General features: G+C 41.3%; 1 protein-coding gene across 3 annotated transcripts in view; it reads right to left on the bottom strand.

The window, feature by feature from the left end:
- The window catches only part of dscama (Down syndrome cell adhesion molecule a), a 100,252-nt gene extending 84,788 nt beyond the window's left edge, over nucleotides 1-15,464 (bottom strand). The window contains exon 1 of one of the 3 annotated variants that reach the window (XM_030745885.1): nucleotides 14,652-15,461. In XM_030745885.1, coding sequence (XP_030601745.1) covers nucleotides 14,652-14,694 — 43 coding nt within the window. In that variant the 5' untranslated portion in view covers nucleotides 14,695-15,461. Of the gene's footprint in view, nucleotides 1-14,651 lie in introns of all 3 variants that reach the window. The other 2 variants (XM_030745886.1, XM_030745887.1) reach the window with 2 other exon arrangements.
- Nucleotides 15,465-23,570: the final 8,106 nt, after the last annotated feature.

The following is a 23,570-nucleotide window of genomic DNA, read 5'->3' on the forward strand; positions in this document are numbered from 1 at the left end:
GATAAAACGACAACAGCTGGGAGAAGCTCTACCACTACATTCAAGCACAGTAAAGGAGAAAAGAGAGCAGAGATGCACCAAAATAACTCATGGCCAAGAGAGAAGCTGTGTCTGCTGTGTTCAGTTTCAAAAAATGAGCCTTGTTTTGCTTCGTTTCTGGTCACTCTGCAGGAATTTCATCATGGACAGGGCTCAGGCAGCTCCTCCCACATGCAGCCACCAGGTGTGGCTTCAGGTGTTATAAGTCCAAATGGAGCTACTGTATATACCTATAAAAAGGCCAACTCAAGGATTGATGTAAAATATTAGTAATTATAGCATGAAATTGCCAGAAAACACACTCTGACTGCACTTGCATAACAGCTAATTTTAACTTTATCTACACAAATTCCTGAATGCATTCTTTCGCTGTTCCTTAACATACCTTTGTCATCACCTACATGCCTTTACAATATCATGCTGAAGGAACAGCAGCCTTCTCCCGTGCCCATCATTCCCACACAGACGCGCTCTCTCTCTAACAGCAGCCTGTGCCAGAGCTGTCTTAATTGACATTACTATCCCAGAGCCAAAATCACAAAGAGGAAAAACTGATATTGTTCAATTATGAATCCCACACATGTATAATAAATGGACTCTCACTTTTTTGTGTGTTCTTTCTTAGCAATTCTCAGAGCAGGGGCAGGAATGGGTGGGGGTGGGGTGGTCCTTTTGAGTTGGTGAAGTGGGTTTCTTCCTCTTGCCGTGTGGAATAATACTTGGCACACTCCCAGATGTCAGCACCTATTGGTGGCAGATCATGCTGAAGACTCTAATCGTGGATTGCAGGTGACTTCTCGTGCAACCTTCGCTTTGTGGAGCCTCTGCTGCTACGTTTGGAGCTCAAGGGCAACAGACAAGCTTCGGTCATGAAAAGTGCACACACAGGCATGTGATGGATGTGTGTGTGTGTATTTTGGGGGGGTGGTAGCCCATGAACATAGAGACTGACATGGGATTGGTTCACTAGTGAGACAGCAAGGAGTCAATGAGGCTACAATGCTGCTGGCTTAGCCTCCCAGTAAATGGTAAATGGACTAGTTCTTATATAGCACTTTTCTACTCTGTCTGAGCACTCAAAGCGCTTATACAACATGTTTACATTTACCCCATTCACACCCATTCATACAAGCACTTCCATGATTATCTAACATTCACACACATTCACACTCCAAAGAGCAACCTGGGGTTAAGTATCTTGCCCAAGGATACATTGGCATGCAGCCTGGAGTAGCCAGGAATCAAACCGCCGACCTTCCGTTCAGTAGATGACCTGCTCTACCTTCTAGCTGTAGGGGCAGTATTACAGAGAACAGCAGGCTGGACACTCTTGTAGTTACCTTTCAAAAATCAAGCTAGTGGTTAAAACAAACCTCAGTTATATAACTTCTCCAAAAAATTACCCAAATAAGTTTGTTTTTTCCTTCAGTGCTTCCTCATAAGACCCATGAACCTACACTCTGACAATGCCAGTCAGTGGTTGCTTTCAAATCACTGAGGCAATTTATTTAAGTAAATGTGAGATCAATACAGGTCCCAGTAACACACAACATAAATAGGCCTGTGCATTAACCTGTGCATTAGACTGCGAATGTGTCAGGGGTTTTTGCACGGCCTGTGTTTACCTCAACCAAACACCATTAATCAACTTTCCTGAATGTGTTTGGAGGCTTCTTGTTTCCTTTGAAATGACCAAAAAAAAAAAAAAGAAAAGAAAAAAAAGCCACAATTTATTTCATATTATCCAGGTTGACTGCTTGGTTTCCACAACAACAGCCTGATTTTCACCCTTTCTTCTATGATTTTTATCACATTGAATTAGCTATTAGCCCAAACACATCCGCCCTGCCCAAGGCTGCGAATGTATTTAAACACTGGCATCTGATTGGCTGATTGGCCTTCACCAGGTCAGAGATCGCTGTGGTGTGACAGCAGGCACCAGGGCATCAGGACATTAGGGCATCTCCACTGGGGCAAACAAGGACTGAGCCACACTGACAGCTCATAGCAGGCGATGCAGGTAATTAAGGCAGATCTCTGCAGTGACTGCCTGGGGAGGGGAGGTGTGGTGGTTCGGGGAGTAGAAAATGGGGGTTGGATAGGGAGGGGTAGAGATGGGGCGGAGGACGGGATGGCCTCATGACGGCAGTGAGTAAGCACCCCCCACCCCCACCCCTCTACCCTCTCCACTGTTGCCCTAGGGGCTTACACAATGAGTGGTAAAGAGAAATGCGGCACTGAGCTGAGATGCACAGATCGAAGAACAGAGTCCCCTCACTTTCCCAAATCACCAGCGCCCAATTTGCCCTCATGAATAATGTCGAGCAATGTGCTCAGCGCCACGCAGCCGCTATGTAAAACCAATGATACCCTTCTCTGATGTCAACTCTCTGGAGGGTGAGCAAAGAATCACTGCGGAGTGGGTTACTTGATGCATATGAATGCTCATTTACATAAGCGCTAACAGGAGAGGAGGGAGTTCCTACATACTGTGTACTTTGAAGAGATTAGTCAGTTACATCACTAAGGTGGAAATGAACAAATACTGCAAATAGACTGAGACAGTGAGGTAGAGAAAAATGTATTTCTAGCTACTGCCACTGATACAAATACACAAAAAAGCACATCAGGAGGGAAAAAAACCAACCATATGAGATATTCATAATGCTCCATTACCCTTCCCAAGTGACGCTACGTTGAAATGACTACACGTCCCAAATGTAGCAACTTCTAATATTAAATCACATGAAAATTCAAGTGTGAATCAGAGCTTAATGTGGACTCTGGAGCCACAGAAGTCATTTCACATAATGCATTACAGAGATAAATATAAATAAGAGTAGCCATACATCTCTATTATGTGACACGAGATATTACAGAATCTAAATGTTCTTAATAACCACACCTGTAGGCAGGTGTGAAACATGAAGCTATGGATGGCTATCTGCCTGCAGCTCACTTCTTTGGTCCAGACTGAATTATTTTATTCTAGACCATGTGAAGTTCCACACAGATGTTCTTGGTCTTCAGTTGATTAATCCTACCGAGTTAGAAGAAAAGTGGGTCTTACCTAACATTTTTTCCTGGTTAGGTTGCCATCAGAGCTGAGACACACAATCTTTTTCCACATCAGGAAGATCTTCACTGGGGTGATTCTTTGAACTTTCATCTAGCTCTTCTCTTTCTATCAAGTTCTCAAGTTCTTTGGTTTACAAATCAAAAAATAAAAATGGATTCCAGGCTGAGGAAGCAGTAGTTGGGAGTGGAAGAGAAATCTCTGCCATTAGTCAGAGAAGCAAACTTTGTGAAGCAGGTTTTTGCAACATGGTAGCCATGTTGGTAACATCAGCAGGGACTTTTTTTGGCAGTTATTCTGAAGCCAAGAACCAATTCAAATGTTCAGTGACTTTGCCCTAATATATTGCTATTAAAAAGCTTTTTCTCCCCTGCAGGTTACACTTCTTCTATGCATGTGCAAACTTTCAAGATGTTTCAGCCTTATTGTGGCTCAATCCAGAGTGCTGACATGAAGGATCAATGCCCTTGGCTCATCGCACCAGAACACTGAATTCAAGAAAGCCAAGACAAAAAAGTAAGCCTTTATTATAACAAGACAATATCCCTGCCACTGCAATGTTGAACTTGTTACAAACCTCAAAGGTGGAGGTGTACGCAACAACATGACTGGATGGCATGTTTCCCCTTGCAGCAGTTGACTAGCTCTTTGAGGGGAGGGGCAGAAAAACTGCCATGCCTTTCTCTGACTTTGTCTCTGGATCAGTCCACCACCAGGCGATATACTGCTAGGTGGTGGTCACACTGGAACAGTACACTCAGGGGTTAAGATGGGCAGGAACAATTAGGAACAGCATTCTAGCACCTCTTAATAATAAAAGTATGTGATTCTCAGGTCTTATTCTTTTTGTGTTGCTGCCTTACTACATCCACAGTTAGGGTTCCTTTTTAACCACTAGGTCCACTAAAGTAGAGGTTGAGCTGTGGCCAGCAGCACTGACCACACCTGCAAAACTAACAGTCCCATCAGCCTCTACTGTGCGTTGTGCCTATTGACAGTTACTGCTAGTGTCAGTATGGTGACAAAAACTGAAAATGACCTGCTGAGCATCAATAATTTAGAACAGTGCTTTTTAAAAACATAGTCTGATATTTTGGGAAATTACCTTTGTTTTCTCAGCTCATAGCTTCCATAAAGCTTCTTTAGTCTTTTTTACTCTTCAGTTTTTATACAAGTTTAATAACTTTTGACATATCAATTACTTTAGAGCTTTAGGAGCAGATTTTTTTTCCCATGCAAAAAATATGCAACGTTAGAAACCAAATTCATCTTCGAGTATTTCCTCAACCTCTTTGTTTATGCACCCAATATTGTGATTCACTGATATAACTTAAGGGTCTTGTACATCCCAAGAAGTCATGTTAACATGACTGCATACAGTATGTGGCGCTGAAATCTGTAAATCTTTTGTACTCCAGCCTACTGCTGGAGCACATTTTTTTGAGAGGGGATGTTTTAGTTAGAGATACCCTCGTTAGTTCTTGACTTTTATCTCTGAACAGTGCTACAGCACTTGACTTAAATCTGTATGAAATGTAGTGAGGCACAATATACACTGCATGCTTTTAGAGAGTGTTAGAGTGGCATTATTTCTGTTTGAGTAAAATTCCTCCTACCTCTGCTCGCTATACCGTCGAGTACTTTTCGACTGAGCTGATAGAGAGAGAGAGAGAGGATCTCAGGTGAGATGAGAAGGAGAACATTAAACCCAGCAGGAAGTCGGATGAACGAGGAGATTAGCTGGAGGAGGAAGGCTGACAGCCTGAAGATCATCTACAGTACTGATACTATGGCACAGTTCAGGAGCTTAGAGCCTATAGAAAATACATATCATAAACAACTGAGTAGAGTAATTTCAGTAGAGTCGGACTTTATTTCTTCTGTAAGAAAGAGAAGAAAGTGAGAGAAAACATTGTAGTGTACTTAACGACTAACCTGTTTTTCCTTTTGACTTGATTTGGCATTTGTTGCGTTTCAGCTCTCGGTCATTCATGTTTAGTCACCACTCGCCCTTCAGTCATGAGTGTTTCAGTGTGAGTGGGAAATTCAGGCAGTGCTGGTGTATTTCACCCGTCTGCTTTTGTTTGATTTGACATGTTTTTTTGTTTTTTTTTAGATGACACAAATGTCCATTTAACACACACCACCATTTGCAAAAGAAAACAATGATGCTTACTGCAGTCACAGCATGTGGCCTGCCAAATACTAGTACAAATGTGTGGGATATGAAGCCTTCCTTATGTAAGAAACACACATTTATTGACTTCTAGCAGCGTCCACTTTAGATTAAAATGCAAATTTTTGATCACTACAAAAGGAAACTTTTAAAAGATAATGGTAGGCTGATTAATCCTTTGAGTAATGCTAGATGGAGAAAATTATTCCAACACTGAAAACTTAAAATCAGCGCCTTAATCTGAAGCATTCACTGTGCTACAAATGCTGGAAGATTCCATCCTTAATTGTTGGCTGTATTCATCACACTCATTTACAGGACTTATAGGGATAAATGTTAAAACAGCTGTGTACATTTTAAATATGGTCTGTCACAGGCATTGGTAATTGTATCAAAATGAACACAATGTGTTCACATTAAGAGATTAGAGAATTTTCCGTCTCTGTAGCGAGCTACAAAAGGAAGACATTTTGCTTCACTGCCATGTTGTTTTTCCATTATCCCGGGGCAGAATGAATGCCATTTGTAGGAGAGAAAAAAAGAGGAGAAATAAGGTGGCAGTTGACAGTGGAGGGCAAATCACGACTCCTGGGGTTAAATGGGATTGTGGGTCAGATGACTAGACATTGTTGCCTTTCTGCTCACGGCCATACTCTTGTGCCTCAGAAAAATATCACCGCCCCCTCCCAACGCTCCCTCCCTCATCTCTTCCTCCCCTCCTCTCATCAGCCCACCATTTCCCTCTGAGGCAACAGTGTTTTGTCTTTAGTAACCCCACAACAAAAGGCAGTCCTCCTTTTTTGCTTCTATGCAAGTGCAGATCTTTGTGGTTCTTAGCAATTATTTAGAATTTTGGATGTTTTCATGTGCCAAGCTCCACTTCAGCCGTCCAATTTATATCCAATCAAGAGGCTTCAGAAGTCATAAAACAGTCAAACTAACAATGCTCCCTTATGATGTGGGGAAACAATACAGAACCTCATGCAATCATGCAGCCCTGTATGAGGCTGTCTGCAGCCTCACTAATATAAATCACTCTGATGGATACACCGTCAATTGGACGGAACAGGGACAGGCAATGGCTGAGAAAATGGCAGATATCTGCATTAGAGCCGCACTCAATCTGCACACAGACGAGCATGAGCTTTCATTAACCATCACGCTTTCTGTGATTACTAGACTGCTGTACATCAACACCAGTGTTTCATTCATGTTTGTAACTAACCCCCAGTGCAGCCTTGCATACACTTCACCCTGTCCTATACCTGTGAAGTACGCTGGCAGCCCAGCGACAGGAGCCCTGCAAACACTGCCAGGCAGCAAAACACACATCAATGTATTCAGAGCGTTTAGTGCCTGGGATTAATCAAATTATAATTTAATCATCTGATCAAACAGCAATTAGCATAATCACTTCTGGGGAAGGCCTGATAGAGCTGAGACTGGAGCGGAAAGGAGCTGGGGGCAAGCAACACTTTAATGAAACATTTGCCAGAATGTTTGAAAATGTTACACATTTCGGGCTACAGGAACAGAATTGGACTGTGAATGCTAATCAGCATGGTTTGGTATGCCTAATGAATATGTCCAATAGTCAGCAAGAGGAAGAAATTACAAGTGAGGTCCTGAGTGAGTATTTTCTTACTGATGGTCTTTTGTGGTTTCAGCACTGAGTAATCTTTATTTTAAATAAAAAAAAAAAAAAAGTAAATGTTCATTCTAAAATGATTAAAAGCTGTTTTTTCTTTCTGCCACGTGCACTGCTCTCTACACAGACTGACCACAGAATTCAAGTTCAGCTGATAAAAATTATTTCCCAATAGTATAACTTACTAGTTTAGCAGACATTTTCCCTGCACTCTCACTTCTTCAGGGCAAGACTCAATTAATGATGGATGGATGGATGGATTTACAGATGGATGAAATCACAATGGATGGATGGATGGATTAATGGATGAAATCACAATGGATGGATGGATGGAGTCTACAGTTTACACAGGGACAGGAGGTATTTTATATTAAAAATCCTTACTAACATGAATGGGGTGCTGTTTGCCTCTGTTTTATCTCATGCAGCAATCACTGAAACATACCTGTTCAGTTTGTAAATGTGAAAATGTATAAACAGCATAAAATCAATATAGACTGAAGTTGTAGGGAAATATTATGTAATATTACTGCTTCTGTTGTAAACTTCTTACTCTGTTTATTTTCTGGTATGGACGTTGCAGCTGTTGTAATTTACTGGTGGGCTCTGAGTCCCAGTGTATTGCTGGCTTCCCTTCACTTCTTCTCGGGGCTAACAGATTAGAACTTCCTTCTTCTTGCATCATTTTTGTTGTTTCTCCAGACAACCATGTTCATGTGTCACTGCATTACTGTGTTCTACAAATACATTTTTAATAATAATGAGCCATTTTTAAATCAGGCAGAACAGTAATACTCAACATGTGTAAAATCAGTTTGTTATGCAGATGCTCAATGCTCAAAGTATTGCAGATAAGCAACATGTGAAACACTGTTCTGCTCACTGAAACTGAATCATGGTATGAGTTTAGTGTTTTTCTCCTTATTACACTCCACACCCTTAGCTTTTTTGGAAACATGTATACACTCACTAGTCACTTTATTAGTTACACCTTGCTAGTACTGGGCCTTTGCCACCAGAACCACTTTAATTCTTCATGGCATGGATTCAACAAGGTGTTGGAAACATTCCTCAGAGAATTAGGTCCATACTGACGTGACTGCATCACTCAGGTGCTTTGTTGGCTGCACATCCATGTTGCAAATCTCTTCTGTTCCACCACATCCTAATGGTGCTCTATTGGATTGAGATCTGGTGACCGTGGAGGCCATTTGAGTACAATGAACTCTGTTCAATGAACTCAAGAAAGCAGTCTGAAATGATCTGAGCTTTGTGACACGGCACGTTATCCTGCTGGAAGCAGCTATCAGAAGATGGTACACTGTGGTCATAAAGGGATGGACACAGGCAGCGACAATACTCGGGTAGGCTGTGGCATTTAGACAATGCTCAGTTGGTACTAAGAAGCCTGAAGTGTTCCATGAAAATATCCCCCACACCATCAGACCACCACCAGCAGTCTGAACCATTGATACAAGACAGGATGGATTCATGCGTTCATGCTGTTCATACCAAATTCTGAACGTACCATCCCTGAACGTACCATCCCTGGATGGTACGTTCAGAATTTGGTATGAACATACCATCCCTGGATGTTGTATCAGAAATATCAGACTCATCAGTCCAGTTAATGTTTTTACAGTCTTCTATTGTCCAACTTGGGTGAGAACTATTACCTCAGTTTCTTGTTATCAGCTGACAGGAGTGGTCCCTAAAGCAGTCTTCTGCTGTAACCCATCTGCTTCAAGATTCAACATGTTGCTCTTCTTGGTTGTAACCAGTGGTTATTCGAGTTACTGTTGCCTTCCTATCACTGCAAAGTAGTCTGGCCATTCTCCTCTGACATCAACATGGCTCACTGGATATTTCCCTCTTTTCAGACCATTCTCTGTAAACCCCAGAGATGGTTGTGTGGGAAAATTCCAGCAGCTCAGCAGTTTCTCAAATACTCAGATCAGCATGTCTGGCAAGAACAACCATGCCCCATTTAAAGTCGCTTCACCTTTCTTCCCCATTCTGGTGCTTAGGTTGATCTTGATCATGTTTTCATGGTTAAATCCACTGAACTGCTGCCATGCGATTGGCTAATAAGATGTTTGTGTTAATGAGCAGCTGAACAGGTGAACCTAATGAAACCTGCGAGTGTATATTATATGCTGAACAGAGCTGCACCTTATGGCTTAGATAAACAAAGTAACCATTTTGTTTTGTAGAAATCTAAACTTTTATATATTGCATATCAAGAAAACAATGAGCAAAGGGCAAACAGCCAGGGCCTTTATTTTGGGAACTTACCTCTTGCTGTACCTGCCCGGTCAGAGCATTAGCCTACTGCCCTATTTTCTAATGAAAGCCTACATATGCAAATAACTTAGGTAACTGTTATCTTGTTAAAGCACCAGTCTGAATAACATGTGCTGGAAACTCTGCTCCATTGTTTTTAAAAACTTTACTCGCTACGTAACACCGTTTCAATATAAAAGATTTCCGAAGAACACAGCTTACATGTCATGCAAAATGCCAAAGATGTTATTGGTCATAACTTTGCCATTAGGCTAAACTGCAGTGATCCATTAGTCACATGCTGTCTCAATGAAATATCTGAAATATAAAACACACCAGAGCCAATATTTGGTCAAAATTTCACTCAAAACATTTGAGTTTTTAATAGATTAAAAACCTGTAATCTGTGAGTCTGTCTTCCATGTTAGGTGGTAGATGTGCAGATGAGCTGTATATGAATGCCAGTGTTAAAAGCATCCATAACTTCTTTCATTTTTCTCATTTATCTATAAAACATCCATAAACCTGAATACATATTCTAGTATTTGGCTGATCTAATGATTGCAGAGTGTTTTGTATAACATTTGACTCGACCTTATTATATCCAACTTCCTATATTGCTGACATTTAATAAATTAGCACACATCAGCTGCAATATGGACAGAAAAACGCAGCAGGATGCTTTGAATTACCATTACTAAGCCACAATGTCAAGAACAAAGGGCTAAAACAATTTCTGTCACTTATACCAGTTAATTTGGATTGTGGCACTTACAGCTATGATCTTTAACTGGACAAATAATAGAGACCGCTCAGTCGTCATCAGTGCTAAAAAAAAAAAATGCTGAGAATAATCTTGTTTCTGCAAGAAAAGCAGAGCGATTTGATATGACTCTTTGAGTTTTAGATACCACATAACACAAGCTGACTGTGTGCGTCCCTCTCCCCCCTCTCTTCCTCCTCTTTTTCTGCCTCACTACACACCATCATCTCCTTAAGCATTCTGGTCTGGGTTAAATGAAACCTTTAACAGTTCAATGTGCATCCATTAACATATGCTTGAATCTACTCACAGCCAAGCTAAGGCGCAAGCATGCAGCGACAAAAAAAAGTCTTGATCCAATGGCACTGACAAATCCCGGAGTGATTAGTGAGTCCACAAACACAGTAAGTCGCTAATACGGTCTGATGTTACTGAACGAGTCCATTTTCATAATACTTTGAAGAAAAAGAAACAAATGGGAAAGAAATTTTATCTAATATATTGTGACATGATCAAGTAATACACAACACCAAAGACTGTGTTTTTAATAATAAATCCATTTAGGTTTTAGAAAATATCAACTGTATAGTTTCGGTTAACAATAAACATGTGGCTCAGATAAATGTATGAATATTCTACAGCTGTCAGAAATAATGAGCTCAGCTCTGATCACAACTAAACAACATCAAGCCATGACTGCTTTTCACTTAAAGAGTAATCACACAGCATTTAAACCCATGTTCCCAGTGGCCTACATTGTGTTGACTGGTGTGCTGATATTAATGTGCGACTGAGGAACTGAGCTCAGTTATTGTTTGCTGATGTGTGTTGCTGTGACTCTGTCAGCCCGTCCTGTCTCTATGTGAAGTGACAGATGTATACCAAAAGACCAGAGTCTGCACAGACCTAGTTTCCCACTGGCCCTGATGTGACCTCTAAGCCACTTTGTTTTGTCTGGTGATGATTGGTTAAAATAGTAAAATAGGAGCAGGTTTGCTGTGCATCTCCACTTTAAGACTAGCAAACAAATATTTTTTCCACTTGTAGCAGGAAAAAAAAAAAGAGAAAACATTCCTTGTGCTATAAATTTGGTTTGACCAAAAATGTTTAGTGGAAACACGTCCCCAGTAAGGTTTTTTGGACCCAAAAAAGTCCAATTTGCAGTGAGGTGGAAAGATTTAGGTTTGACCAGAAAAGCATGCCGGTTACAGACGGGGGCAGATACTCTAACTTCAATTAGATGTTGGCAAACTGAACTTGGCCTGCAGTGTGCTCTGAGGAAGTTCTTCTTCCCCTGTGTCACCAAGTGCTTTCTCGAGGAGATCATCTGATCTCTGCAGTTCTCTCTCCAATATTGCAGCGTCTTTACCTTACAATATAAATTAATCTAATTGAATTAAGTCACACACACACACACACATATATATATATATATATATATATATATATATATATATATATATATATATATATATATATATATAGTAAGCATTAGAAACTAAGCGTAACCCAGCCACTGTGATCATTGTGTACAGACACCAACCCCAAATTATGTCAATTTATGTGTTTTTGTTTTTTTTTATTATTTATGTGCAGCCCTATTTCAGCTTGCTAGGCTTAATTAATTGCCAGTTAATTTGCTCTTGTATGACTGAATATTCCTGGGTCTGATCCTGGCAGGTGCTCGGATATATCCTGGTGTTTTATATTTTTCAAACCTGAAAAAAAACTGCTGGTCACTGTGAAATAGATAGTATACAGTTTACTCTGTCATGATGTAAACTGAAAAAAAAAATGTAGAGGAAAACTAAAGTCTGCTCCGACATTAATCATGTTTGATAACATGATAAAGACCTTTTCTCCAGCAGCCCCTTTCCATCCCAAGCTAAAAGCTAAAAATAAACATGCACAGAGTGATACTAAGAGCCAATTGAGGCGCTTCGCTGTATATTTACACAGCTTATTAGTGTCCAATTGAGCATGTGTCAACCCCCCCAGCATAGCTAAGCAAAAACAACATTATGCCATTTCCCCAATTTTCTCTCTTCATAACTGGAATATGTTTTTCCTATTCCATTTAGGTTTTAATAGACACTTTTGCAAGAGCACTTTAAAAGCTCAAGCACCACTGAAGTGAACTCTACAGCAGATTTTACTCTCTGCAGTGCTGAATTGTTTGTATCTACTGTAGATGAGCTTGCAAATGTGTCCTCAAATTGTTAAACAGCAATTCAGAGCAAAATGGAGTTTGTACAGTAGGTACTATTCATAAATTATCACTGCGAAGCTGTGGAAATAGCTGCAAGCTGTAATCTTTTAATATATTTTCTACTAACAGCCAATGCAAATATCATGTCATACAAATAACAAGCAAACAGACCCAGATTGAGCATTCAAGAATTCAAGACTAAATATCAGTTTTGAAATGAAATGAAATCCGAAAAGAGTGAAAGGCCATGGTCACCTGAACAGAGTGCAGCATTTCTCAAGCCCAAAGCCCACACTGCTGCAACACTCATTACCCAGGTCTCCATAGAGACAACCTCAGCAGCCTGTATGGGACCAGAGCTCTAAAAGCCTTTATTTCATAAAGCTTTGTCTCTCCATCCACAAGAGGTGTAAAAATGTAGGATTCTGATGGAAACTGCTCATTACGTGCAGTCTTTGCAGGTCTGTCCACTGAAAACAAATGAACAGCAGAAACAAAAGCAGCCACAATCACCGATCACAGCCTTTTAATTCTGTCTACTGTCAATTTAACGTGCTACAGAAAAGCCATGAATCCAGTCAATTTAATTTAACACAAAAACAACATTCAAATCTTAGAATAAGACAGAAATGTCAGCGTCAAAGGATTCAAGTCTGCTGATAGAAATGGCACCGCATCAGCAGCAGCTTCAAATGTAACATTCATCACAATTACAAGTGCTGTTGCTGCCATTCAAAGTTTCCATGTAGATGTCTCTAGTAGCAGCCATTTTGCAACGCTGTTGCCTGGACCAAAGAGACTGAAAAAAAGCCATTCACAAGCAAGCTAAGCAACGGATCGTGCTCGGCAAACAGGGATTTCAGTACGGCATTAAGTTAGATTTAAAATGAACATCAGTGTCCTCTCTGTTTTTGGGGAATTGTCTTGCCTCAGTTCCAGAAAAGGAGAATTTGCTTTCAGTCCATCCTCTCCTATAAATAACCCCTGCCTTCACTGAACCCTTCAGCATGGCAACAAAATGGTTTTCCTGTCATCTTTGCTTGATGCATCATCGTCTACTCTCAGTTCACATTGTGTCCAGTCTTATTTTTTAACCCCTTTGCTTCCACATATCTTTCAAAAGATCTTCAAAATATCCCAATTTTCGTTCGAGATGATTTCTGCCCCCCAGCATGCGAACATCCCACCCTATACCCCACAGCCCCTTGTCCCCTCACTGCCCCCCTTCCTCAATTCTTGTATTCGCTGTAAAAAAAAAAAAAAAAATCATCATTCAACCTCAGTCCCAAAAAGACACCACTACGACTTATCGAGCCAATCTTTTGAGGAATTCACTGTGTACAAAAACACGATCCGGATGCATTCTATGAGATGTGCACTTGGGCAAGGGTGATAAGGGCTTGTCTCTTTTTTTTCCCCCAATCCAAAATGACTCCATGTCTGTGCTTCTAATATGGCGGGGGCAATGCCGGAAAAAAAAACAAAAAACACGCACACAGCAAACCTTTCCATCCTTTTTCTAGAAGTCACTCCATAGATTTGAGAAAAAGCACACAAACATGCAATTATATGTGCAAAATATTTTAATACTTACTTACTTTTAATAAAATTATAGAATGCAAGTAAATACCCAACATATTCATTAACATGCTTCTTGGTTTCTGAGTATATTTTTGAATAGAAAAATCAATGTAAATGTCAGTAAAGAAATTATTTCAGTTTCATGCAAATACCTGTTTTGTCTGAATGCTTCTCAGAGGCAGGACTGAGGTTAAAACCACCAAATGCTGATTACACCAGGTAACACACAAATCTGTTACCACAAATTTATTTACAAAAATATCACTTTTCATAATTTATACAGATAGAAATGTGATTAAAAACTGTTAATGTGCAGATCAGGCACCTAAATATTATGTATGAAAATGCAGCCAAACTGAGGCCCAGTGTAGCTTGATGAAAGAGAATAAAGAATCCTTTATTGTACCAATTTACAATGAAATAAGATAATTGTTGCATTTTATTTCAGGCCTAAAATTTCCTAAAAATTTATTGTAGAAAAAGGAAAATAAAATTATATGGATCAAGAGCCTTGTTCTTCATGCAGTACAGGCTGCACCTATCCTCAACCTACATTTCTCCCCTCTCTCTATTTCTCTGTTTGCACAAGGTTATTGTTAAATATTGAAGGTGTATGAGGAGCTGAACATTTTTACTCCTAAGTTTTATCAAGGTTAGTGTGGAAGTAAATATCAACCTCCCACCAAAAGCCCCACTGTCTGTGTCAGGACATAGCAACAGCCTGTTCTTCCGTTCGTTTTTTCGGGACAATAAATAAATAAATATTATCTTTAATGTAGAAATGCTTCCAGAGAACCCCGAATATTAATTGTACCTCGGTTCCGTTGGATGATTAACATAAACTTTAAGTTCGATGTGCGCAAAAGCATCACTTACCATTCAAGATGCACTGGAAAAAGAAAAGAGCCAATATCCACATGCCCCGCTCCGTTCAATATCCAAGCTTATGCTTTTTCTTCTTCTCTCCACGCACTCTTTCTTCTTGTTATTCCCCCTTTTATTTTTCAAGTCAATTGCAATGAAAGAAAAGGGAGCCAGCAAATCTCTCTCTCCCTCCCTCTCTCTCCTTCTTTCTCTCTCTCTCTCTCTCCCTCAATCCTTCACGTTGGGAAGAAGATGAAGAGGAGGAGGTTTGAGCTTTTTCCTGCAGCTGATTGTCTCCTGGTACAACGGGAGATAGTAAATGATCCACAACTGCGCGTCTAGGACTGACCGCACCGCACCGTGCCGGGCCTCAGTGCAGCCGTCCCTCCGTACCGGTGTGCAGCTCTGGGTGGAACATGAGGGAGCTCGGCTCGGTGCGCTCCGGACCAGGTGAGCTGTGCCGCCGCTGCTGCTGAGTCAGAGGCTGGAAAGCATAGGATAGACTGCCTGTGTGCACACACTGAAATCCGCCGTTAGACAATTAAAACATCAAAGCAAAAATAAGAACAAAAAGCCTCCAATAAAGAAAATAACCAATAAACAATAAATAAATCAGAAGTCTATGCGCTGAAAAGAGGCAAACGTGTCATCTCAGGTATGTGGGAAAATGCGTAAAAAGTTGGAATCTTTTGTCGCGGATTAAAAAGCGCATGGAGTTGACTGTTAGCTGCGCTGGAAACTCATTCTCTCTTCGCCACCTCTCTCCATCCGGCGAGCAACAAGCACACGCATCTTCCCCCCGCAGCCGCACACACAAACTGCGCACACTGGTCCCTGCGCTTATAACCTGCCCTGCCTTAGAGCACCGTGGAATAAAGCCTCGCTTCCTTCTCCGCAGCCGCTTTCCTCCCTCTCCATTGCCTTAAAGGTGCACGGGTGGGGGCGGCGGGGTGGGGGGCACAGCTGAGCCTCTGGCGTAAAAAAAAAAAAAAAAAAAAAAAAAAAAAAACAGAAAAAGAGAGAGAAGAAGAGAAAAAGAAAATAAAAACCCCTTTCTTTTGTTTTATCACAGAGATGACGAATCAAGGTGCCCCACTCAGAAAGAGCGAACTGTGCATTAACACAAGCAAAAACACAGAATTAGCTCAGGCAGGACATCCTTCTGTGGTTTGTTGCCACTGTTGTGGTGTAGCAGGCTGCAGGATGGATACTGAAGGAGGGAGGGAGGCAGGGAGAAGGAGGGATGTAGGCTACACCTGACTGGATGCTATGTAGGCATTTGGTTAAGGGAAAAAAAGCTAAATTATCTTAATTGGAGGAGATCAAATCGTGTCCTTTAATGTGTCTTCTGGGTAATTTATGAGCCCCAGGGGCGTTTTGGGGGCCCTGCCAGCTTTACCCCTGCATTCATTAATTGACCTTGACAAATATAAGTAGCGACCCCCCTAATGCACCAGGGGGCATCAAACAGCGGCCATGTTAGACATCCACAGCCCCCTGCGTGAGTTCACCTCCATTTAAACCACAGAGGAGGAGGAGGAGGCTGGGAATTAAGTTATGAAGAGAAGCACACAGTGTAGTGTAAACCCACCTTTTCTGGAATGATTAAGACTGGCCTTCTTATTAACATTTTACAATTTGTTCATTTGGAGCATTTGGGTGTAAAAAATGTGTCATTTTTGTCACTAATTTTGAGACACAAAGATTCAGACACTTCCGTTTGAACCTTTAGCGAGCAAACATCAGTGCTGTGCTTTTCAGATGCTATGTTATGATAAGAAAGTCACATTTGGACCATAATTTTGAATTTGAAATGATTTTGCAGGCCCTGACACAATAGTAACTGCAGTGACATCCGCTGCCATGTGACTGTTTGAATTTAGTGTGGCCCATTTATGTTCAAAGGCAATCCAGGCTTTAGCCCTCAGCCCAGATACAGTATCTGTCTTTAGGACTTAGCATCCACATCAGACGTGCACATGAACATGCTCTGCACCAGGAATACAGGACCTGTCACCGCCTGTCTGGGCCCTGCATGCGCTTCCAGCCAGGCATCCCCAAAATAAAACCGATCATTATCACTGACTCTAGCCACCCAAAATAAGATAGCAGAGAGCAAAACATGCACTATGCTTCACACATTGTATACAAAGTATTTTGTTTGTATGTGTGTGGATTTTGCCTAATCCCCTTCTCTGTCAATCTCCTTGACTCCCAGTAGCGAGGGGGGTTTGTTGATCATTCAGTAATGACGTTTTGTTCACTGGAATGCGTACGTCTTGCCTTCTTCTGTCTGCCTTTGTACAGCACTGGACTGCAGCCTGGCACTTTCAACGCCCTGCTACCCTTTTCAAATGGATTATTATTAGAAACCCTACTCTATATATCTTGCTCCAGTTGCAGGTAGCTACCTACTTAGACTGCCAGCAAATCTGAGGCTAAACTGGCTCACACATCAGCACCTACAGTACCTACACATCTACAGTAATTGCACACTTAGGGGGTTGTTATAGTATGTTTAAAGTACATTCTGCAGGATTGCCTAAATTTTCCTGTATCTCATCCATTCTTAGTACAAACCTCTTATCCAAGACTTTGTGGGAAAATAGACATTTTAATAACTGCTGTATGAGAAATGAGCAATCTAAACTACCAAACAGCTGTTTTATGCTAATAGCTTATTTACAACTGACACACAATTGTTGGTTGATGTTACTGAGAAAACACACAAACACAAGAGCACCAATTAACTTGGCTACAACCCGTTTTCTCATTGGTCTTGTTGATTCATTGCCTTTTATGCCTTGTTATGTCTAATCATTCGGCCATATGGTAAATGATTTTCTTCAGTGTACATCCCAGTGGATGGGGTTCAGAGATTGGATTAAAATCACTGGCTGTATGGTCAAACACAGCTCAGTCCTTATTTTTCTAATCCCTGCTTTAGCTCCATGATATGTTGCGAGGTTAGGATCAAATCAAAAGGTTTTATCCTCTTTGAGCCATCTTGTTATTTAACTGCACTGATTCCTTAATCAGATGCAAAATTTTAACTTATTTTTTAACTTCTAAAAAATGTGAAAAATGATTAGTGGTTGACACAGGTAGTCTAAAAAATTAATACATTTACCAACTGTATTAAATGTCATACAACTGTCACAGTTGTGTGACAGTTGTGTGACCCTCTCATTCCTTCTGTAAATGCAAGGTCTAAATCAGGGGTAGGGAACTCCAGGCCTCGAGAGCCGGTGTCCTGCAGGTTTTAGATGTGTCCCTGATCCAGCACACCTGAATCACATATAGAAGTCATTAGCAGGACTCTGGAGAACTTGACTGCAGACTGAGGAGGTAATTCAGTCATTTGAGTCAGGTGTGCTGGATCAGGGACACATGTAAAACCTGCAGGACACCGGCTCTCGAGGCCTGGAGTTCCCTACCCCTGGTCTAAATGAATGAGGGGGAAAGCAAACAGATGAGAACTGTACTAACCAATCCTGTTCTGCTGTACTTTGATGTAAAAAAAAGAAAAAAAGTGGCTATATGTTCTGGGAAACCAGGTGCACGTGAGTGTATTGAAAATTAGAATTTTTTTTTTTTCTCGGCCACACCATCCTATGTGACAGATTTGCCTCTTTGACATACTATTTTCTTCTCCAAAAACAAAATCAAGATGAAAGATCACTGTTTTGACACATCAGAGGAAATCTAGTATGCATTGCAGAGGTAAAGCACAAGAGGACAGAGCAGGTCATCCATCAACTGATCTAAAAATAGCAGTAGTGCTGGAAGCTGTCTGGACATTCACAAGAAAATGATCTTGAACCATGATAATCAGTCATTTTACCAGTTCAGTTCATCTTATGCAGAGCACCTGTTTTGTGTGTGTGTGTGTGTGTGTGCGTGCATGCGTGCGCGCGTGCGTGCATGTGCGTGTGTGTGTTTTTTTGTTTATCCTTTAACTTCTGGTTTCTGTTCTTGGCAAAAATCAAAAATACAGGCCAAAACTTGGGGTCAAAAAGAGGCCAGAACAGTGGTCCAGTGTTTAGGACTGTTGCCTCAAAAGATAGTCCTGGGTTGCAAGTTAAACGGTAAATGGACTGGTTCTTATATAGTACTTTTCTGCTCTACATGAGTGCTCAAAGCACTTTATACAGCATGTCTCATTCACCCATTCACACCCATTCACACCCATTCATACAAGCACTTTCTACGTCTTAAGTGCTTTCTATCTAACATTCACACACACAACCACACTCCGATGAACGCATCAGGAGCAACTCGGGGTTTGGTATCTTGCCCAAGGATACTTTAGCATGCAGATTGAAGCAGCTGGGAATCAAACTGCCAACCTTCCAATTCTACCTCAGGAGCCACAGCCACCCCAGTATCATTTGTGGAGTTTGCATGTTCTCTCCAGGAACCCAGGCTCCTCTCACACTCCAAAGACATGCATGATTTAGGTTAACTGGCAATTCTAAATTGGTCATAGGTATGAATGTGAGTGAGAACGGATGCCTGTCTCTCTGTTTTTCCCTGTGATAGTCTGGCAACCTGCCCAGGGAATACCCCACCTTTTGCCCTGTGGCAGATGTAATAGGCTCAAGCCTCCCTGCTATACTGAATTGGATGGATGGATGGATGGAAAGTCAAAATGGTTGGTTCTGATGGGTTTAGACAGATATATTTCTCAAAGGTGGGGACGTGTCTATTTTATGAAGTGACATGACCTATTACAACATTCACTATACCCTAGATATCGGATTCAAAAGATGATCTCTGGTGAAAAATTACATACGGTCTAAACAGCCACAAGCCAGTGTACTCCTAGTGCTGAACCCAAGCTCAGATAAATGGAGAGGGTTGCATTAGGAAGGGCATCCCACGCAAAATCTTGGCTAAATCAAACATGTGAATCACAAAGAATGAGATTTCAGTACTGGATTGGTTTGGACCTGGGTTAACAACAACCACCTCCCATCCTGTTGGTCAATAGGGAGCTAACTGTACTACTGTTGGAGGAAGAGGAGAGGGGAAGGCATCTTAGGAGGTAGCGAAGGCAGAGAAGGAAAAGCAAGAGTATGGAGGTGAGAGTAGGGGCACTAAATGTAGGGACTGGATGTGATAGAGAGAAGGAAGGAGACCAGGTAGAGAAGAAGCAAGACCAGGAGTATTAGAGGTGGATTCAAGTGATTCTAACATGGTCTACATAGGAAAATAAATGGAGTAGGGCTAATCTTAAAGGAAGCATATGTGAAAAGTGTTGTGCAGGTGAAGAGAGTGTCAGACAGGATCATGAGTTTAAGCAAATCAAAGGGGTTATGTTGAATGAAAGTAGAGTCTGCACACCAGCGAAAGCTACTGAATGACTTTTAATACAATACCATAATGTGACATTTCAGGCACTGAGCAGGTGCCAGAGTCCCACAGGCCAACCTAGCCCAATAGGACTCCTTCTTCAGCTTGATTGCTCCCTTCACCTCCGGTGACCACCATCTGATTTGGGAATTACCACCACGACAGGCACCACCCAACGTGCAGCCACAGCTCTGAGCAGCATCTTCAACAATGGTCCAATCAGACTCAATGTCCTCAGCCTCCCTCGGAATGATGTTGAAGTTCTGCCAGAGTTGGGAGTTGAAGATCTCGCGTTCCCAGCGCACCCTCACAATACGTTTAGGTGCATCAGGTCTGTCCAGCATCCTCCCTCACCACCTGATCCAACTCACCACCAGGTGGTGATCAATGGACAGCTCAGCTCCACTCTTCACCCAAGTGTCCAGAACACACAAATACAGATCTGATGATACGATTACAAAATCAATCATCAACTTGCAGCCACGTGCACTTACAGTGTATGGACATCCTTATGTTTGAACATGGTGTTCATTATGAACAACCTGTGGTTTGCACAGAAGTCCAATAACCAAACACCACTCAGGTTCTCAGGCAGGCCGTTCCTCCCAACCACGCCCCTCCAGCTCTCACTGTCAATGCCCACTTGAGCGCTGAAGTCTCCCAGTAGGATGATGGAGTCACCAGATGGGAGCACCCTCGAGCACCCCGTCCAGCGACTTCAAGAAAGGTGGGTACTCTCAATTGTCATGTTTCACATAACTGTCAGGACCTGTTCCCCAGCATGAAGGCGCAAGGAAACAACCCTCTTGTCCACCAGTGAAAACTCCAACGTACAGGCAGCAAGTCGAGGGATACAAGAATACCCACTGTCTCTCACAGAGGGCAACTCCAGACTGGAACAGAGTCCAACCCCTCTCCAGGAGACTGGTTCCAGAGCCCAGGCCATGCGTTGAGGTGAGCCCGACTATTAGAGGTGTGCAATATATATCGTCTACGATACTATCTTAATTGCCGTGTCAACAATGCGCGAGCTGACGTTATCGAGTATGCTTCTGACTGGGAAAAAAAAACAACAATCAAAACGCCTCGACTCCACGCATTCACTACTTCAGGCTTTAGTATCGGCTGCTGCATGTGTGAATTGAGAGTGCCCATACTGTGTGCTAGCTGCCTAAACAACACACATAAAGCTGGAAGTGAGTGAACACACTGTGCCAGTGAAAGAAATTCAGACATCGCCAGCCTCGCAGTCTACAGCCTTAGATTTAATTCCTAGGCAAGGATCATCTTCACTCACAGTAAGATGATCCAGGTTTGATTCCTGGTCCTGACCGTTATGTGTGGCGTTTATATGTTTATTCTGGGTACTCCGGTTTCCTCCCTCAGTACAAAGACATGCATGTTAGGTTGATCGTCACTCTAAATGGCCCATAGGTGTGAATGTGTGCGTGAATGTGTGTTGGCCATGCTATGGACTGGTGGCCTGTCCATGGTGTACCCCACCTTTGCCCAATGATGCTGGGATTGGCTCCAGCCCCAGCCCAGCCCTGTGCAGCTCCTGAAGTGTAATGTGTAGGTGATAGGGGTGTAACAGTACAAAATTGCATGGTTCGGTTCATGCTGCAGTACAGTTGCGGTTCTGTGAATTTCGGTTCGGTTCGTTTGCATATATGAAATAGTTATTTCATATATGCAAATGATGATTGTTGCGACTAAAACAAAGAAGTTACTTAGAACTGTTGTCTGTTATTGTTTCACTACTAAAACACAAGGCAACACAACATTCCTCAGAAAATCTTCTAATGAGATTCATGAGAGCATAATTAACTAGCATCTACATATAACCTTATTATCATCTCATGCTTATTTATTCCCAGTACTGTCACAGTGACTGATTTTCAGCAGATCAGACCTGCGACCCTCCTGTTTATGGACAGCTGACAGGAGGTGACTAATCAACAACAGCTGGTTATGAGCTAACATTATGCCAGCTAATGTTGGGCTTGAGTGTCCTAAAAAAAAAAAAAATCACACTTTCCCCTGATAAATAGTTTGATTACATTCTCACATCACACATGCAAGTTTATTTGCTAAGTGTCCAAGTTGTCCAGAACATTAGATCCACCTCAAAAGGCCTTTCAGCACCCCAGGCTAACAGTGGCCAAATCAGCATCACTTACTAAAACAGCAGCGGTTACAAGTCCTGGAAATGCTCAACAACTCACCTCAGTATCAGTCATTGGACAGGAGTGAGCTTCACTGACTCGTTTCTGACTTTCTGAAGTTTTACAGCCTCCTCCAGAGTAAACGTGGATGCTTCATGAGGTACACAGTGATCATAAAGTCTGCACTCACTAGATGAATAGAATAGAATAGAATGCCTTTATTGTCATTATACAGGATGTACAATGAGATTGGAGTTTACAATGAGATTGACTCACTAGATGAGGTGACTTGGGCGTAACAACATAAAATATTGTAAAATATTTAATTAACACATAATTGTTTTTTATTCCTGATTTATTGCTAAGTGTTTATTATTAAAATATGTCAAAATATAGTGTGTACAAAAAAACGTTTTTTATACATAAACATTAGTACAAACAAACACATGGGGCCACCGCTACGGGGTACAAAGGGTTAAAACACAGACAGGACTCAAATTTATTTAGATCTTTTTTTTCTTTTCGGTACAATAACGATGTGATCAGTTCGCCAAACCGTGGCTTCTATAAAGTGGTCATCGGCTAACTGCAGTGAGCCCTTACACCTCTAGTAGATGGCCCAGCAGTTCTGTCCATATAGTGTATGTTTGGAGAGAAAAGGGAGAAGCATTTGATGAAAAGAAAATCTTATCAATTGTTAAGCCTTACAGTGGAAATTTTCTGCTTTGGGACTGTGTGAATGCCAATGGCAGGAAACATTGCAGGGACAGAGAGAACAATTCCACCCTTATGACCCTCAAAATCCACCTAGAACTACTCCAAACAAGAGCAAGATTTTTAGTTGATGCATCTATGAGTATCCAGGGGTAAAAACATAGGAAAAGACAGACTCCTGACATCACTGATAATCAAAATCTTTGCTTGGACCTGTTAGTGTGCAAGATATATATGTGTATGTATATATATACACACACATTTTTTATGATACAGGTTTAGGACCTCATTTACAAAATAGGTATACAAGTTAAACAAGAAGTGTAATGTGGCAAGCTATAATAATTATTAATTATAACTAGAAATAGATATATTTCACAAAGGCAATTTTGATGGTTGTATTAACAAAATAGTCCCATGTTTGATTAGTTTTAAACAAACTCATAAAATATATGTGTTTTAAAGATAACCAATGATGACAGGCAGGTTCATCTCAATAAGTAACTCATATGGAATGAGGGAGCTCTGCTGCCGTGGGTCAGACTGCTGAATAATTTAAAACACCTTATGAGACATAAATGAAAAAACAGTAGTCTAGCATACATCCTGAGACCCTCATTTCATTAGTTCATCTACGAATCCTAGTCTCGGCTCATAAATTCACAATAGAATGAGAGACAAAGTCACAATTCAACTT

This window comes from Archocentrus centrarchus, chromosome 14 (assembly GCF_007364275.1).
Source record: "Archocentrus centrarchus isolate MPI-CPG fArcCen1 chromosome 14, fArcCen1, whole genome shotgun sequence".
Taxonomy (NCBI): domain Eukaryota; kingdom Metazoa; phylum Chordata; class Actinopteri; order Cichliformes; family Cichlidae; genus Archocentrus; species Archocentrus centrarchus.